Source organism: Apteryx mantelli, chromosome 35 (assembly GCF_036417845.1).
Source record: "Apteryx mantelli isolate bAptMan1 chromosome 35, bAptMan1.hap1, whole genome shotgun sequence".
In the NCBI taxonomy this organism is placed as follows: Eukaryota; Metazoa; Chordata; class Aves; order Apterygiformes; family Apterygidae; genus Apteryx; species Apteryx mantelli.
Window position 1 is genome coordinate 193,236 of NC_090012.1, and position 16,017 is coordinate 209,252.

A 16,017-nucleotide genomic window follows, 5' to 3' on the forward strand; every position below is an offset into this window, starting at 1 on the left:
TCCCCCCCCCACACACACCCAGCACCCTTGGGGGGGTGTAAAGGGGGGGGGGTCAGGCACCTATGGGACCCCCCCAGGGCTCCCCAAACCCCCAGGGACCCCCCCAAACCCCGATGGACCCCCCCCAACACCCAGGAGCCCCCCCCATACCTCCTGCTACCCCCCCCCAAATCTCCCTAGCCATACAGAGACCCCCCCCAACACCCTGGGGCCCTTCTACCCCCCCCAGCACCCCTGGAGGGGGGGGCAGACACCCTTGGGACCCCCCCCCAAACCATAAGGACCCCCCCCTTAGACACCAAGGACCCCCCCAGCCCCCCCCCTCCCTCCCCACAGCAGCTCGCACCAGCCCCTTTGGGCAGCCTGGGGTGCTCCCTGCATCCCCCTTCAGCACCCAAGGGCCCCCCCCAGCCCCCCAGGACCCCCCCCGGCACCCAAGGGACCCCCCCAGGCCCCCCCCCGGCGCCCCACCGGGTCTCCAGCTCGTTGTAGTAGACGCCGTCGCCCTCGCGGAAGATGAAGAAGTAATTCTCCTCGTAGCCCTTGCTCGCCTTGTTCTTCACGTTCCAGTTGTACTCCCGGGCGATCTTGTAGTCATACCTGGGGGGGGGGGGAGGGAATTTGGGGACCCCCCCCCCGCACCCCCCCCACCCCCAAGGGTGCCCCCCCACCCTCCAGAACCCACCTGGCTCTGGAGGACCCTGCCCCGGCCTTGCTTCTCCTCCAAGGCCCTCCCCAATTTGCCCCCCTCCCCCCCAGGACACTCCCCAGTTGTGTGTGACCTCCCCCCCCCCCCCCCCCCGGATCCCCTAATCTGCCCCCAGGACCACGTGGGGACCCCTAATCTGCCCCCCCCAGTTGTGTGGGACCCCCCCCAAAACCCCCTGATTTGCCCCCTGGGGCCCCCTCAGCCATGTGGGGAACCCCAATTTGCCCCCAGCCATATGGGGGCCCCCCCGGGACCCCCCTGATCTGCCCCCCACGACCCCCTGGGCTGTGTGGGGCCCCCCAATTTGCCCCCAGCTGTGTGGGGCCCCCTCAGGACCCCCTGATTTGCCCCCTGGGACTCCCTGATCTGCCCCCCATGACCCCCTGGGCTCTGTGGGGCCCCCCAATTTGCCCCCAGACATGTGGGGCCCCCCCGGGACACCCTGATTTGCCCCCTGGGACCCCCGATCTGCCCTGTGGGCCCCCCCTCCGCCATGTGGGAACCCCTCAATCCACCTCTCCAGCCCTCTGGAACTGCCCCCCAGGACCATCTTGGCCACGTGGGACCCCCCCGACCTGCCCCCCCAGTCCCTGTCAGCCATGTGGGGGCCCCCCCAGGGCGCGGGATCGCCCCCCCGTGTCCCCCCCCCCCCCCGCCGCCGTACACGTCCTCGGGCGCGTAGTCCATCTCCTCCTCCTGGTCCCGCTTGCGCTTGCGCAGCGTCTCCTCCACGGGCAAGAAATAGGCCACGAACTGGTTCCCCTCCTCGTCCATCATCCCCCTGCGGGCGGGAAGGGGTTAACGGGGCCGGGGGGGGGTTAACGGGGCCGGGGGGGGGCCCCCCGGTGTCCCCCTCCCTCGCCGTCACCTGATCATGGCCTGGGACATCATCTCCAGCGCCGCGGGGCCGCTCGTGTCCTTGGGCGCCGGGTCCGAGTCGAAGATGACTTGGGCGCAGGGGTTGATCCACATCTGGGGGGGGGGGGCAAACGGGGGGCAAACGGGGTGTCAGGGGGGCAAACGGGGTGTCGGGGGGGGGCGCCGGGGGTGCCGCCGCCCCCAAAACTGTCCCCAAACCGACACGGCGCCGCCCACCCCGTCACCGGTACCTTGAAGTCGGGGAAGACGGGCATCACCTCGACGGGGGTGACGCGGGGTTTGCTGTAGTGTTGGGTGATCTGGGGGGGGGGGGGGACGACAGAGAGGTGTCAGGGTTTGGGGGGGGTCCCCAAATCCAAGGGGGGGGCCCCAATCCCCCCCCCCTCACCGCTTTCTGGGCGTCCTCGAAGGTCTTCTCGATGGCGGCGATCTGGCTGTCGCGGTCCTTGTAGATCTCCTCCTCCGTGAACTGCTGCTTCACGAGACCCCGATCCTATTTTTTTTGAGGACGTGAACTGCTGCTTCACCGAGACCCCCGATCCTATTTTTTTTGAGGGGGGGGTCAGAGGGGAGTTTGGGGGGTCGCGCCCCCCCTCCCCGACCCCCCCCCAGACCCCCCAGACCCCCCCCCGCACTCACTTGACCTCGGGCTTCTCGTTGGACACGCCGTAGCGGTTGAACTCGGTGGAGATGTACTCGGTCTTGCGCATCCAGGGCACCACCTTAGCGTGCTGCTGCGATCTGGGGGGGGACACACACGTCAGGTTGGGCCCCCCCCGGGGTGTTTTGGGGTGCCGGGTGCCGCTGTGGGGGGTTTGGGGGGGCTACGACCCCCCCCGGGCCCGTTTTGGGGGGCGATCCGTTACCTTTTGGAGCTGGTGGGCGCCTGGATCTCTTCTTCCAGGAGCTTCTCATCTGCTGGGTCGAGAAGAACTGGGGAGGGGGTACAGAAAAGTTGGGGCCCCCCCTGGTATTGGGGACCCCCCCCCACAGTGTTGGGGCCCCCCCACCCAGCTCTGGGGGTCCCCCAAGCCCCTACTGACACCTCCAAGGTCCCCCCCCCAGCCCTTGGGGAGCACCCCAGGGTGCCCCCAACCCCTAGGTAGGATGTGGTTCCCCCCACCCCATCCTTGGTGTCTCCCTTGTCCCCCCCAGCTACACCCTGAGGTCCCCCCCGTGTCCCCCCCCCCCACCAACCCAGGACAATTCTGGGGTCCCCCCCCAACCTCAGGAGCACCCTAGGGTGCCCCTGTCCCCCCCCCCCCCTCAGCCTTTGGGGAACCCCCCCCCGGGGTGCCCCTAATGCCCAGGCGGGATGCGGTTCCTCCCCGCTCCATCCTTGGGGTCCTCTCTGTTCCCACCCCAGCAGCACCCTGGGGTCCCCCCTGTGCCCCCCCCCCCAAAAAAAAAAACCCCAGGAGCACCCTAGGGTGCCCCCTGCCCCCCCCTCGGGGAGCCCCTCACCGCCGGGGTCGATGCGGTAGGTGTCGGGGTTGATGAGGTCGATGGTGACGCCCAGGTCGGGCTCCGTCAGCAGGTCGTGTTTGTGCTGCTTCTCCAGCGACGTGGCCTTGTACTGCACGAACCTGGGGGGGGGGCACCCCGAAATGTCCCCGGGGCCCCCCCAAAACCCTCCCCCGTCCCCCCCCGCCCTGCACGGCCGCGGAGAGCACCCCCGAAATGCCCCCCGAGCACCCCAACCCCCTCCCCAAATACTCCCCTAAGCTCATTTTTTATACCATGGCAACCTGAAGGGACCCCAAATTCCAACCCCCCCCAGACACCCCCAAACTCCCCCTTGTTCTGCACAAGCTTTTTTTTGGGGGGGGGCTGAGGGGACCCCAAGATGCCCCAAAGTCCCCCAACCCCCCCCGGGGGGCCCCCATGCCCTGGGGCTGCCCGAGGCCAGGAGCCCCCTGCCCAGCCCCTCTGGCCCCCCCCCCCGGCAGGGGTCACCCCAAAAACAGCCCCCCCGGCCCCCCTGAACCCCCAAACCCTGCAGCCCCCCCAATCCCTGCAAGCCCCCTGCTGCGGCCCCCCCCCATCCCCCTGCTCCCCACGGCCCCCCCGATCCCTACAGCCCCCCCCAGCACGACCCCCCCCCCACTCCCCACTGCCCCTCACAGCCCCCACGTCGTGGCCTCCAATCCTCCCCCCGGCAGCCCCCCCAAACCCCACGGCCCCCCCAAACCTGGCAGCCCCCCGATCCCCGCGGCCCCCCGACCCCCGCGCCCCCCCCCGCGCCCCCCCCCCGGCGGGGGCCCTGCCTGTTCTGGTCGAAGGGGTAGGTGATGAATTTGGGGTCGAAGGGGATGTCGGGGAGGCTGTTGCAGTACTTCACCCCGGCACACGACGCCCGACCTGGGGGGCACGGGGGGGGGGGGCGGTCAGGGCGGGGGGCACCCGGGGGGGGGCACCCCAGGGGTGGGGGGCACCCGTGGGGGGCGGGGGGGGCACCCCCAGAAGGCAGAGGGGAGCCTCGGGGAAAGGGGGGATCCGTGGGGCAGAGGAGACTCCGTGGGGCAAGGGGGGATCCCCATGGGGAAAAGGAGCCCTGGAGCAGGGGGGATCTATGGGGTAGGGGGGATCTGTGGGGTAGGGGGAATCTATGGGGCAGGGGAGATCTATGGGTAGGAGAGATTTATGTCGCAGGGGGGATCTATGGGGCAGGGGGGATCTGTGGAGTAGGGGGAATCTGTGGGGTAGGGGGGATCTGTGGGGCAGGGGGGATCTATAGGGCAAGGGGGACACCCATGGGGTGGGGGGGAACCCTGTGGGGCAGGGAGGGACCCCGTGGGGCAGGAGAACCCCATGGGACAGGGAGAATCTATGGGGCAGCGGAAACCCCAGGGGCCGTGAGAGATTCCTGGGGCAGGGGGAATCCGTGGGGCAGGGAGGGACCCCCAAGGGGCAGGGGATCCCTGTGGGGCAGGGAGGGACCCCAAGAGGCAGGTAGGGGGTCCTGGGAGGGGGCACCCGGCCCCCACTCACCTCTCGGGCAGCGTCCGGTGGGAGCTGGGCCTGGGGGCGGAAGGGGGTCGGTCATTGGGGGGGGCCCCGGCGCCTGGGACCCCCATCTCCCCCCTAGACCTGTGATGTCATCGGGGACCCCCAGCCCTGTGATGTCATCGGGGGACCCTGGCATCTGGGACCCCCATCTCCCCCCCAGACCTGTGATGTCATCGGGGACCCCCAACCCTGTGATGTCATCATGGGATCGCGATGTCCTGGCCCCCCGTTCCCTCTCTCCATGGTCTATGACATCATGAGGGGACCCCCGTATCTGGACCCCCCCAAAGCCCTGTGATGTCATCAAGGGACCCCGGTGTCCGGGACCCCCATCGTCTCCCTTTGACCTGTGATGTCATGAAGGGACCCAAGTGTCCAGGACCCCTCCCCCATGTCATGCCCCGTGATGTCATCATGGGACCCAGTGTCCAGACCCCCTCCCATGCCCCGTGATGTCATCCGGCGACCCAGGTGTCTGGCCCCCCATGGCCTGTGATGTCATGAGGGGACCCCGGCCTCTGGACCCCCCACGTGACCCCTCACAGGGCATAAGGAGGACCCCCAGCCCGCCCCCACTCCGCAGACACCCCCCCCCACGCGCCGTGACGTCACGGGCCCCGCCGTGATGTCACGGCCGTGACGGAAAGCGGCGCGGGGTGGGGGGCAGCGGTACCTGTGGCCCGGCTCCTCCCGCTGCGCCTGTGTCTGGATGGTGGGAGCCATGCGCGCCGGGCCGGGGCCGGGGCCGGGGCCGGGGCCGGGACCGCGGCGAGGCGGCGGCGACCCTGAGCAGGCGCCGCGGGGGGCACCCGCGGCCGGAAGAGCGCCGCCGCTTCCGGGAGCCGCGAGGGCCCCCGCGGCGCTGCGTCACTTCCCGGCGGGAAAGCGCGCTTAGGCGGCCGGGAGCGGAAGTGGGGCGGGGCGCGACAAGATGGCGGCGCCCCCTCAGCCGCAGCCGGGCCCGGGACCGGCAGCCGCGTCGGGGCCGCCGCCGCCGCCGATGCCCGCGGGGCCGGGGCAGGCGCCGGGACCGGGGCAGGCGCCGGGGCCGCCGCTCCCGGCCCAGGTGGCGGCTGCGGCGGCGGCCGCGCAGGCGCAGGACTTCGACCCGGTGCAGCGCTTCAAGCTGCTCATCCCGCAGCTGAAGGAGAGCCTGCAGGTGGGCGGGGACTGCCGCGGGAAAGGGGCGGGGACTGCCGCCGGGGTGAGGCTGTGCTCGCAGCTGTTTCGGGGCGGGGCCTGCCGCCGGGATTCGGCGGCACTGGCAGCTGTTTGTGGGCGGGGCTTGCCGCCGGGGTGAGGCTGTGCTCGCAGCTGTTTCGGGGCGGGGCCTGCCGCCGGATTCGGCGGCGCTCACAGCTGTTTGCGGGCGGGGCTTGCCGCCGGGGTTTCGGCGCGGCGGAGGGCGGGGCCCGCCGCCGGATTTGGGAGGGGCTGCCGCCGGAATGGGGTGGGACCGGCGGGCGGGAAGGGGTGGTGTTGGAGGGCTGCTGGGAAGGGGCGTGGCCTGCCCGGGAGGGGCGGGGTCGAGCCCTTACTTGGCCGGGGGCGGAGGGGGGGGAGGGGTCCCTGTCCCCAGGTGTCCTGGGGGCGGGGGGGGGGAAGTCCCCAGGGGTCCCTTCCTGGGGGGTCCCTGTCCCCAAGGGACCTGGGGGGGGGGTGTCCCAGTCCCCAGGAGTCCCGGGGGGCGTGTCCCAGCCCCCATGTCCCTGCCTGGGTGTCCTGGGGGGTCCCTATCCCCAAGGGACCTGGGGGGGTTCCCTGCCCCCATGTCCCAGCCTGGGGGTCCCAGTCCCCAGGGGTCCTGGGGGCGGGGGGGGTCCCCAGGGGTCCCTGCCTGGGGGTCCAGGGGGGTCCCTGCCCCCATGCAGGGTGTCTGGGGGGGGGCGAAGCCCCTGTCCTGGGGGGCCCGAGGTGACACATGGGGCTGCAGGGGGCAGCGGGCAGAGCCAGGCCTCGGTCGTCGGTGTCCCCCCCCCCCCCGGGTGGCCGTGTCCCCCCTGGGTCCCTGTCTGTCACCCCCTGTCACCCCCCTGTCCCCCCCCCCAGACGCTGATGAAAGTGGCTGCCCAGAACCTGATGCAGAACTCGAACATCGACAACGGGCAGTGAGTGACGTCCCCGTCCCTGTCCCCCCCCCCGCACCCCCCCAGTTCCCTCTCCATGTCACCAAGAGCCCCCCAGTGTCCCCCAATTCCCCCCCCAGCGACCTCCCAGTCCTACCCCAGTGCCCTAAATTCCCCCTCAAGTCCTCCCAGTCCCCCCACCCCCAGTCCATCCCAGTCTCGTCCCAGTGCTTCCCAGTCCCCTCCATTTCCCCTCCCAGTGCCCCCCAATCCCCCCCACGTCTCTCTAGTGTCTCCCAGAGCCCCCCAGTCCCCCAATTCCCCCCAGAGCCCCCAGTTTGTCCCAGTCTCGTCCCAGTGCTCCCCAGTCCTCTCTAATTCCCCCCAGTGTCTCTCAGGGCCCCCCCCAGAGCCCCCCAGTCTGTCCCAGTCTCCTCCCAGTCCCCCCCCAGCCCCCGCGAGCCCCCCCGTGGTCACGGTGGCGGCGGTGGCAGGCGTGTCCCCCGTCCCCCCCCCAGGAAAAGCGCCGACGGGGCCCTGCAGCGCTTCGACAAGAGCCTCGAGGAGTTTTATGCCCTCTGCGACCAGCTGGAGCTCTGCCTGGTGAGCCGCCGCGTCCCCGCGTCCCCCCTGGGGCGTCCCTGTGTCCCCCAGGTGTCCTCGTGTCCCCCGGGGTGTCCTCGTGTCCCCCCAGGGTGTCCTCGTGTCCCCCCGGGTGTCCTCGTGTCCCCCGGGGCATCCTCGTGTCCCCCCGGGGCGTCCTCGTGTCCCCCCGGGGCGTCCTCGTGTCCCCCCGGGCATCCTCGTGTCCCCCCGGGGCATCCTCGTGTCCCCCGGGGCGTCCTCGTGTCCCCCAGGGTGTCCTCAAGTCCCCCCGGGTGTCCTCGTGTACCCCGGGGCATCCTCAAGTCCCCCAGGGTGTCCTCGTGTCCCCCCAGGGTGTCCTCGTGTCCCCCGGGGCATCCTTGTGTCCCCCAGGGTGTCCTCGTGTCCCCCCGGGCGTCCTCAAGTCCCCCCAGGGTGTCCTCGTGTACCCCGGGGCATCCTCATGTCCCCCAGGGCGTCCTCAAGTCCTCCCGGGTGTCCTCGTGTCCTCCCGGGTGTCCTCGTGTCCCCCGGGGCATCCTCAAGTCCCCCAGGGTGTCCTCGTGTCCCCCAGGGCGTCCTCAAGTCCCCCCGGGTGTCCTCATGTACCCCGGGGCATCCTCATGTCCCCCCAGGGCGTCCTCGTGTCCCCCGGGGCGTCCTCGTGTCCCCCGGGGCATCCTCAAGTCCCCCAGGGTGTCCTCGTGTCCCCCCAGGGTGTCCTCGTGTCCCCCAGGGCGTTCTCAAGTCCCCCCGGGCGTCCTCGTGTCCCCCCGGGGCGTCCTCGTGTCCCCCCGGGCATCCTCGTGTCCCCCAGGGCGTCCTCGTGTCCCCCCGGGTGTCCTCGTGTCCCCCGGGGCGTCCTCGTGTCCCCCCGGGTGTCCTCAAGTCCCCCCGGGTGTCCTCGTGTCCCCCGGGGCATCCTCATGTCCCCCCAGGGTGTCCTCATGTCCCCCCAGGGCGTCCTCGTGTCCCCCGGGGCGTCCTCAAGGTCCCTGGGGTGCCCCTGTGTCTGCATCAGGGTTTTCCCACATCCTTTGGGGTGTCCCCACGTCCCCTGCGGTGTCCCCGTGTCCCCCAGGGCATCCCTGCAGCCCCCGGGACGTCCCTCTGTCCCCCAGGGCATCCCCACGGCCCCCAGGGGTGTCTCTGCGTCCCCACCAGTGTGTGCCCACCTCCTTCGGGGCGTCCCCGCATCCCCCAGGGCGTCCTCATGTCCCCCGGGGCATCCCTGTGGTCCCCAGGGGTGTCCCTGTGTCCCCGCCTCCTTTGGGGTGTCCCCACGTCCCCCTGGCACGTCACCGTGGTCCCTGGTACATACCTGCGTCCCCCCCCGTGCGTCCCCGCATCCCCTAAGGCATCTTTGCATCCCCCGGGGGTGTCCCGTGTCCCCCTGGGGGTGTCATCACAGCCCTCTGGCCATTCCTGCGTCCCCTGAGGTGTCCCCATGTCCCCCCCAGGCCGTCCCCATGTCCCTGGGGTGTCCTGTGTCCCCCCACACGATCCCCACGGCCCCCAGGGTGTTCCCATGTCCCCCCCAGGCCATCCCCTTGTCCCCTGGGGTGTCCTCGTGTCCCCCTGGGCCGTCCCCATGTCCCCCAGGGTGTCCCCATGTCCCCCAGGGTGTTCCCACGGCCCCCGGGGTGTCCCCATGTCTCCCCCAGGCCATTCCCTTGTCCCCTGGGCCATCCCCGTGTCCCCCCTGAGCCGTCCCCATGTCCCCCAGGCCATCCCCATGTCCCCCAGGGTGTTCCCACGGCCCCTGGGGTGTCCCCATGTCTCCCCAGGCCATCCCCATGTCCCCTGGGGTGTCCCCGTGTCCCCTGAGGTGTCCCCACAGCCTCCCCAGCCATCCCCACGTCCCCCCGGCCGTCCCTGCGTCCCCCCAGTGCCTCCCCCCGGCCGTCGCCGTCCCCCCGGGGCGGGCGGTGACGCCGCCGTCTCCGTCGCCGGCAGCGGCTGGCGCACGAGTGCCTCTCGCAGAGCTTCGACAGCGCCAAGCACTCGCCCACGCTGGTGCCCACGGCCACGAAGCCGGAGGCGGCGGCGGGCGAGAGCCTGCCCTACACGCAGTACCTGCCGCTCATCAAGGCGCAGATCGCCGGCGCCAAGGACATCCACAACGCCCTGCTCGAGGGCGCCAACAAGATCACCGGCAAGCTGCCCCCCCCCGGTGCCCCCTAGCCCCCCCCCCCCCCCCGCCAGGGTGCACGAGGGGCTGGGGGTGCTCGTCACCCCCGGGATGCCCCATGCAGGACACCGGGAGTGTCCCCAGCACCCTGTTTTGGGACGCTAACAGGATCAGCGGCAAGCTGTCGCGCCCCTGGTGCACCCTGACCGCGCACGAGGGTGCACGAGGGGCCGTGGGGTGCTCGTCACCCCGGGGACGCCCTGCGCGGGGCACCGGGGGTGTCCCCAGCACCCTGTTTTGGGACACTGACGGGATCAGCAGCAAGCTGTCCTGCCCCTGGTGCACCCTGACCGCGCACGAGGGTGCACGAGGGGCCGTGGGGTGCTCGTCCCCCCCGGGACACCCCATGTGGGGCACTGGGAGTGTCCCCAGCACCCTGTTTTGGGGCACTGATGGGATCAGCAGCAAGCTGTCACACCCCTGGTGCACCCTGACCGCGCACGAGGGTGCATGGGGGGGGGGTCTGTCACCCTGGGGGGGGCTCTGGGTGCCTCGCGCGTGCGGGGGTGTCTCTCCCCCCGGGGGGGGTTCTAGGTGCCTCGCACGAGGGTACCCGGGCCCCCGCCGCCGTGCAAATAAAGCTTTCGGTGCGCGGGTGGCGCGTGCGAGAGTCCTTCCCTCCGTGGGGGCGGCGGGCGGGGGCTCGCACGAGACCGGGGGGGGGGGTTTCCCCCCCCTTGCACGGGCAGGCTGTCCTCGCACGAGGGAGTTTCCCCGTCGCACGGGGGGGGGAGGTTTCGCCTTCGCACGGGGGTTTTGCCTTCACGTGGGGGGGTTTTGCCCTCGCACGGGGGGGTTTTGCCCTCGCACGAGGGGGTTTTGCATTCACGTGGGGGGGTTTTGCCCTCGCACGGGGGGGTTTTGCATTCACGTGGGGGGGGGTTGCTCTTGCACGGGGGGGTTTTGCCCTCGCACGGGGGTTTTGCCCTCGCACGAGGGGGTTTTGCATTCATGTGGGGGGGTTTTGCCCTCGCACGGGGGGGTTTTGCATTCATGTGGGGGGGTTTTGCCCTCGCACGGGGGGGTTTTGCCCTCGCACAGGGGTTTTGCATTCACGTGGGGGGGGTGTTGCCCTTGCACGTGGGGGGGTTTTGCCCTCGCACGGGGATTTTGCATTCACGTGGGGGGTTTTGCCCTCGCACGGGGATTTTGCATTCACGTGGGGGCGTTTTGCCCTTGCACGGGGGGGTTTTGCCCTCGCACGGGGGTTTTGCATTCACGTGGGGGGGGTGTTGCCCTTGCACGTGGGGGGGTTTTGCCCTCGCACGGGGATTTTGCATTCACGTGGGGGGTTTTGCCCTCGCACGGGGATTTTGCATTCACGTGGGGGCGTTTTGCCCTTGCACGGGGGGGTTTTGCCCTCGCACGGGGGCCGCAGCTTCCCTTTCCCAACCCTGCTGCCGTCAGCAAAAGCAGAAGTGGGGCCAGGGTGGGGGGGGAAGTGCCCCCCTCCCACCCCCGCCCCTGGTGCATTGTGGGAGCCGGGGACTTCCCCGAGGGGGGGGGCACTGGGAGGTCTGGGGAGGGGGCGGCGGGGGCTCCCGCTGCCGCCTGGGCCGGGCCCCGTGCGTTGCACAAGCAGTGTGTGTGTGGGGGGGCGGGAATTGTGCCGGGGGGGGGGCACGAGCGTGCCCAGGCGTCGTGCGGGGGGGGGGGGGAGTCGCGGGAGGGCGCGTGCCGGCGGGGAGCCCTCGTGCGAGGCCGTGCGACCTGGCTGCGGTGCCGGCGCTCTCGCACGAGGGCCCCTCCCAGGCCGTGACGCCAGCGCCTGGCTCGCGGCAGCGCCGTGCGAACGCCGCCCCGGGCCCACCGTCAATTCCCAGCAGGGTGAGTCACCGGGGCCGAGCCCGGCGTCACGGGGCCGGCCGGGCGCGCGTGCGAGGCTCAGCTTCCTCTCGCTCCGGCCCCGGCACGTTTCTGGGAACCCCCCCGCGGCCGGGCCAGACCGGGCCACCCCCCCTTCCCCGTGCCCCCAGCTTGACCCTGCCGCAGCACGTGGCCTCTCACGAAGGCCTGAGCCTCCCCCTTTCCCCCCTCCCGCACTAGGTGGGCTGAGGCTGGACACAGCTCGTGTCACCTAAGCCCCACCCTGCTCCCTTCCCCCATGCTAGGCGGGCTGAGGCTGGGCACAACTTGTGTCACCCAAGGCCCCCCCCCACACACACACCCCCTGTGCTAGGCAGGCTGAGGCCGGACACAACTTGTGTCATGTCAGGGCTGTGCCCCCCCCCCCCCCCCGCCGCGCTCCTCCGCGGAGGGCCCGGCCACGCCCCCGCCGCGCTCGGCCACGCCCCGTGAGCTCAGCCACGCCCTTCCGTGACCGGCCGCGCGACCCTTGAGCTCATGGTCACGCCCCCCTCCGTCGGGAGAGACCACGCCCCCCGAGCTCTCGGCCCCGCCGGGAGCGGACCCGCCCCGCCCCGCCCCACCCTGGTGAGCTCATGGCCCCGCCCCCGGTGAGGTCATGCCGTGGGCGGGGCCGAGCGGCCTGATAAAGGCGCCGCTCGGCGTCGGGGGAGTCGCTGTCGCCGCCGCCCCGCACCGGCCCGAACTGGCCCGAACCGGCCCGGCCGCCGCCATGACCGCCGCCGCTGCACTCGACCCCGCCCCGGCTCCCGGCCTCCAGGTACCGGTGCCCGCCCGTTCCCGGCCTCTTCGCCCCGGTGTCTTCCCCGCGGCCGGGCCCTCCGGTGGCCCCGGGACCCCCCTGGACCCCTGCGGGACCCCCCTGTCCCTTGGGGCTTCCGCCGAATCCCGGCCCGCGCCCGTCCCTGGGATCCCTTCCCGCCTCGGGGGCTCTTGTTTTCCCCCCTTAAATCCCGGGAGCCCCCAAATCTTGAGGATCTCCCTCCTTTGAGCCCCCCCCCTTGTCCCTTTCGTCACCCCCGCGACCCCCAGATCCCTCTTAGGGGTCCCTCAGCCCCCCTGGGAGCCTCCGTTTTCCCTTGGTCCCCCTCAAATCCCACCCCGGGGACCTGGTGCTTCCGCTTGGGGTCCCTTGGCCACCCTGGGACCTTCCGTTTTCCCTCGGTCCCCCCCCAAATCCCACTCCAGGGACCTGCTGGCTCCCTTCGGGGTCCCTCGGCTGCCTTGGGACCTTCCGTTTTCCCTCGGTCCCCCCCCAAATTCCACTCCAGGGACCTGCTGGCTCCCTTCGGCGTCCCTCGGCTGCCCTAGGACCTTCCGTTTTCCCTTGGTCCCCCCCCAAATCCCACTCCAGGGACCTGCTGGCTCCCTTCGGGGTCCCTCGGCTGCCTTGGGACCTTCCGTTTTCCCTCGGTCCCCCCCAAATTCCACTCCAGGGACTTGCTGGCTCCCTTCGGCGTCCCTCGGCTGCCCTAGGACCTTCCGTTTTCCCTTGGTCCCCCCCCAAATCCCACTCCAGGGACTTGCTGGCTCCCTTCGGGGTCCCTCGGCTGCCCTAGGACCTTCCGTTTTCCCTCGGTCCCCCCCTGGATCCCACTCTGGGCACCTGCTGGTTCCCCTCGGGGTTCCTCAGTCCCCCCCCCCCCCCCAAGGACCCACTTTGTCCCTTTTTTTCCCTCTCTCAAATACAACCCAGGTCCTTTAGGGTCCTTAGGGACCCTGTTCCCGCTGCCCCAAGGCGGGTGTCACCCCGCTCCCTCCGTCCCTCTCCTGACCTGCGTCCCCTCCCTGTCCCTCCGCAGAGCCTCTTCAGCCGGCAGCCGAGCCCGGAGCCGCCGTCGTCGGAGCCCGCCTGGCCGCCGCGCTCGCCCTGGAGCCCGGAGCCGCCACCGCAGCAGCCGCCAGACCTGGGTCGCCTGCTGCGCTCGGTGAGCGCCCCCGAGGGCCGGGCCGTGCCCCCGCCGCCCGGCTTCGCCCCGCTGCCCCCGCGCTCCCCGCCGGGGCTGCCGCCGGCGCTGGCCGCTTCCGTCTCGGCCCTGTCGTCGTCCATCTCGGCGCTGTCGTCCCTGGGCTCGCCGCTGGCACCCTCGCAGGTGCCGCCGGCGCCCCGCGCCTCGGCGCTGCCGCTGCTGGGCCGAGCGCTGTCGTCGCCGGCGCCCGGTGCCCCCCCGCTGTCGCCCCCCGGCCCGGCGCTGTCGCCCCGCTACAAGACGGAGCTGTGCCGCACTTTCAGCGAGACGGGCCGCTGCCGCTACGGCGCCAAGTGCCAGTTCGCCCACGGGGCCGGCGAGCTGCGGGGGCTCAGCCGGCACCCCAAATACAAGACGGAGCTGTGCCTCAAGTACCTGCAGTTCGGCAGCTGCCCCTACGGCTCCCGCTGCCACTTCATCCACGGCCCCGAGGAGCGGGAGCCGGGGGGGACCGGCCCCCCGCGCGAGGCCCGCGCTGCTGCCACCGCGGTGGTGCCACCGCCGCCGCCGGGGGCCGTGTGCCGGGGGGCCACGCTGGGCGAGCCGGCGGGTTGCCGCTGCTGCTGCTGCTGGGGGGCCGCGGCCCCCCCCGCCGGCCCCCGCCGCCTCCCCATCTTCGACCGCATCTCCGTGTCCGACTGAGGAAGGGGGCGCGGGGACCCGCTTTGGGCGCTCCTGAGGGGGTGGAAGGGACCTTCTTTTGGGTGCCCCCCCATGGGGCAATGGGGACCCCCCCCCAGATGCTCCATGGGCCATGAGGACCCTCTTTGGGTGCTCTCTTAGGGCAGTGGGGACCCCCTTTTTGGTCCCTGGGTGATGGGGGACCCTCTTTGGGTGCCCCCCACCCCCCCAAGGGGGCAGTGGGGACCCCCCCCAGATGATCCATGGGTGATGGGGACCCTCTTTGGGTGCCCCCTGGCAATGGGGTTCCCCCCCCCATGGCCGAGGGACACCCTTCCTGCACCTGTTTTTTGGGTGCCCTATGGGTGAAGCGGGAAGGGGATCCCTTTTTTGCCCCCCCCCGGGGTATTTGGGGGGGCAATTATGTAGCAGATGCCCAGGGTGGGGGACACCCCTGGGTGCTCCCAACCTTGTTATAAAAGCTTTAATTAGGGGAGGGGGGATGGGCAGGCCCTGCCCTCCTTCCCCAGCCCCCGGGGGGGGGGGGGCAAAACTGTGACCGGGGTGGGGTGGGGGGGAGGGTGGTGGTATTTATGGCTTTATTTATTGCCCCGCTCCGGCTTGGGGATGGGCCCAGGCGTCCGGGGTCCCTCTGTGGGTGGGGGGGGCTCCCAGGTCCCCCCCCCCCCCCCAGTGTCCACAGTTTGGGGGCTGCCTCCCCCCCCCCAACCCCCCCAGCGGGGGTAAATCTGCCCCCCTCCCCGGGGCAATCGGTGCCTTGCATTAATCTGACGCTGAGGGAAGCTGCGGCCCCCCCCCCCCCCCCCCCGGACGCCTGGGCCCCCCCCTGCTGCCCCCAGCCTGGTGCTAACTCCCCCCCCCCCAAACACACACACACACTATTTATGGACTTATTTATTGGTGAAAATTTTGTACCGTATTTATCTTTTTTGTAATTTTGGGGAGAGTTGCTCTATTTTCCGCCTCTCGGTTCCTTCGCCGCCTCCCTCGGCGGGGGGGGGGGGGGGAAACGCCCTGTTTTGGTGAATAAACCATCTCCCGCCCTCGCCCCTCGGCTCCTCTCTGCGGCCGCCCCCCCCCCCCCCCCCCGAGACAGCGGGGAGTCTCTGCCGGGCCGGGGGGGGGGGGAGGAGGGGGCCCAGGCGTCCGGGTGGGGCCCAGGCGTCCTGGCGTGTCCCGTTCCCCCCTCGGCTTCCGGTGCGGTTTCCTGTGGAAAGAGGAAGCGCCGCGGCGGGGCCGGGGGGGACCGTGACGTGTCCCCGGCCGGGGGGGGGGGGTGGGTTGCGCACGTGTTAGGTGGCTCTGGGCGGCTGGCACACGCCACCGCGCACGTGTCCCCGGGCCGTGACCGCCCGCCCGCGGTGGCGTGTGCGTAACGGGGCTGCGCACACGCGTGTGCGGCTGGGACCGAGCTGCGCCTGGGTCTCCGCACACGCGTGTGCGGACAGGCCGTGGCGTGAGCGTGTAACCGCACACGCGTGTGCGACTGCGGCGCTGAGCCGCGTGTGTTTGCGCTTGCGCGTAGCCGCACGCGTGTGCTGGCACATACGTGTGCAGACGGGCCGCGGCGGGAGCGTGTAACCGCACACGCGTGTGCGGCCGCCCGGCGTTGAGCCCGTGGCCGAGCCGCGTCCGTCTGCGCTCGCGCGGGTGCCGACACACGCGTGTGCGGACGGGCTGCGGCGGGAGCGTGTAACCGCACACGCGTGTGAGCGCGCCTGCGCGTGTCACGGGGCCCCGGCGCGTGTGCCGGGACACGCCGTTCCTCCCCGCCCCCGCTTCCCCCCCCTCTAACCACGGGGGCCGGGGCCCAGGCGTCCGGGCGGGCGGGGGCGGGGGGGGCCCAGGCGTCCGGGGACGAGCCATAAAAGGCAGCGTGCGAACGCGGCGCCCGCTGACGTGTGCAGCGGGGGGGGAACACGCGGGGGCGGCCGCCGCTCCCCGCCCGGACGCCTGGGCCCCTGGCCGCCGGCCCGCAGGCGTGACGAGGCGTGACGGGAGGTGACGCGGCTTCGCCCTCCCCCGCGCCGGGATGCGCGGGGGCAAGCGTGGGGCAGGGACCCAGGCGTCCGGGCGCCCCCCCCACCCCACCCCAAGGGG

The 16,017-nt window shown here is 71.7% G+C and overlaps 3 protein-coding genes across 3 annotated transcripts in view; 2 read left to right on the forward strand and 1 right to left on the reverse strand.

The window, feature by feature from the left end:
* Window positions 1–16,017, reverse strand: part of PAF1 (PAF1 homolog, Paf1/RNA polymerase II complex component) — a 104,912-nt gene that overhangs the window by 1,381 nt on the left and 87,514 nt on the right. Inside the window, 13 exon segments of the mRNA XM_067314540.1 lie at window positions 472–600; window positions 1,374–1,490; window positions 1,578–1,681; window positions 1,819–1,887; window positions 1,977–2,071; window positions 2,074–2,081; window positions 2,228–2,329; window positions 2,455–2,521; window positions 3,053–3,174; window positions 3,856–3,929; window positions 3,931–3,949; window positions 4,580–4,609; window positions 5,271–5,320. Of these exon segments, the coding sequence (XP_067170641.1) occupies window positions 472–600; window positions 1,374–1,490; window positions 1,578–1,681; window positions 1,819–1,887; window positions 1,977–2,071; window positions 2,074–2,081; window positions 2,228–2,329; window positions 2,455–2,521; window positions 3,053–3,174; window positions 3,856–3,929; window positions 3,931–3,949; window positions 4,580–4,609; window positions 5,271–5,320 (986 nt within the window).
* On the forward strand, window positions 5,488–9,433 carry MED29 (mediator complex subunit 29). Its single transcript, XM_067314545.1, has 4 exons — window positions 5,488–5,756; window positions 6,647–6,705; window positions 7,182–7,266; window positions 9,205–9,433. Exons 1-4 carry the CDS (start codon window positions 5,529–5,531, stop codon window positions 9,430–9,432), a joined length of 600 nt encoding a protein of 199 aa, XP_067170646.1. The 5' UTR covers window positions 5,488–5,528; the 3' UTR covers window position 9,433.
* Window positions 11,852–14,050, forward strand: ZFP36 (ZFP36 ring finger protein). Its single transcript, XM_067314444.1, has 2 exons — window positions 11,852–12,065; window positions 13,108–14,050. The coding sequence occupies exons 1-2, from the start codon at window positions 11,904–11,906 to the stop codon at window positions 13,915–13,917; spliced, it is 972 nt and encodes a 323-aa protein (XP_067170545.1). The 5' UTR covers window positions 11,852–11,903; the 3' UTR covers window positions 13,918–14,050.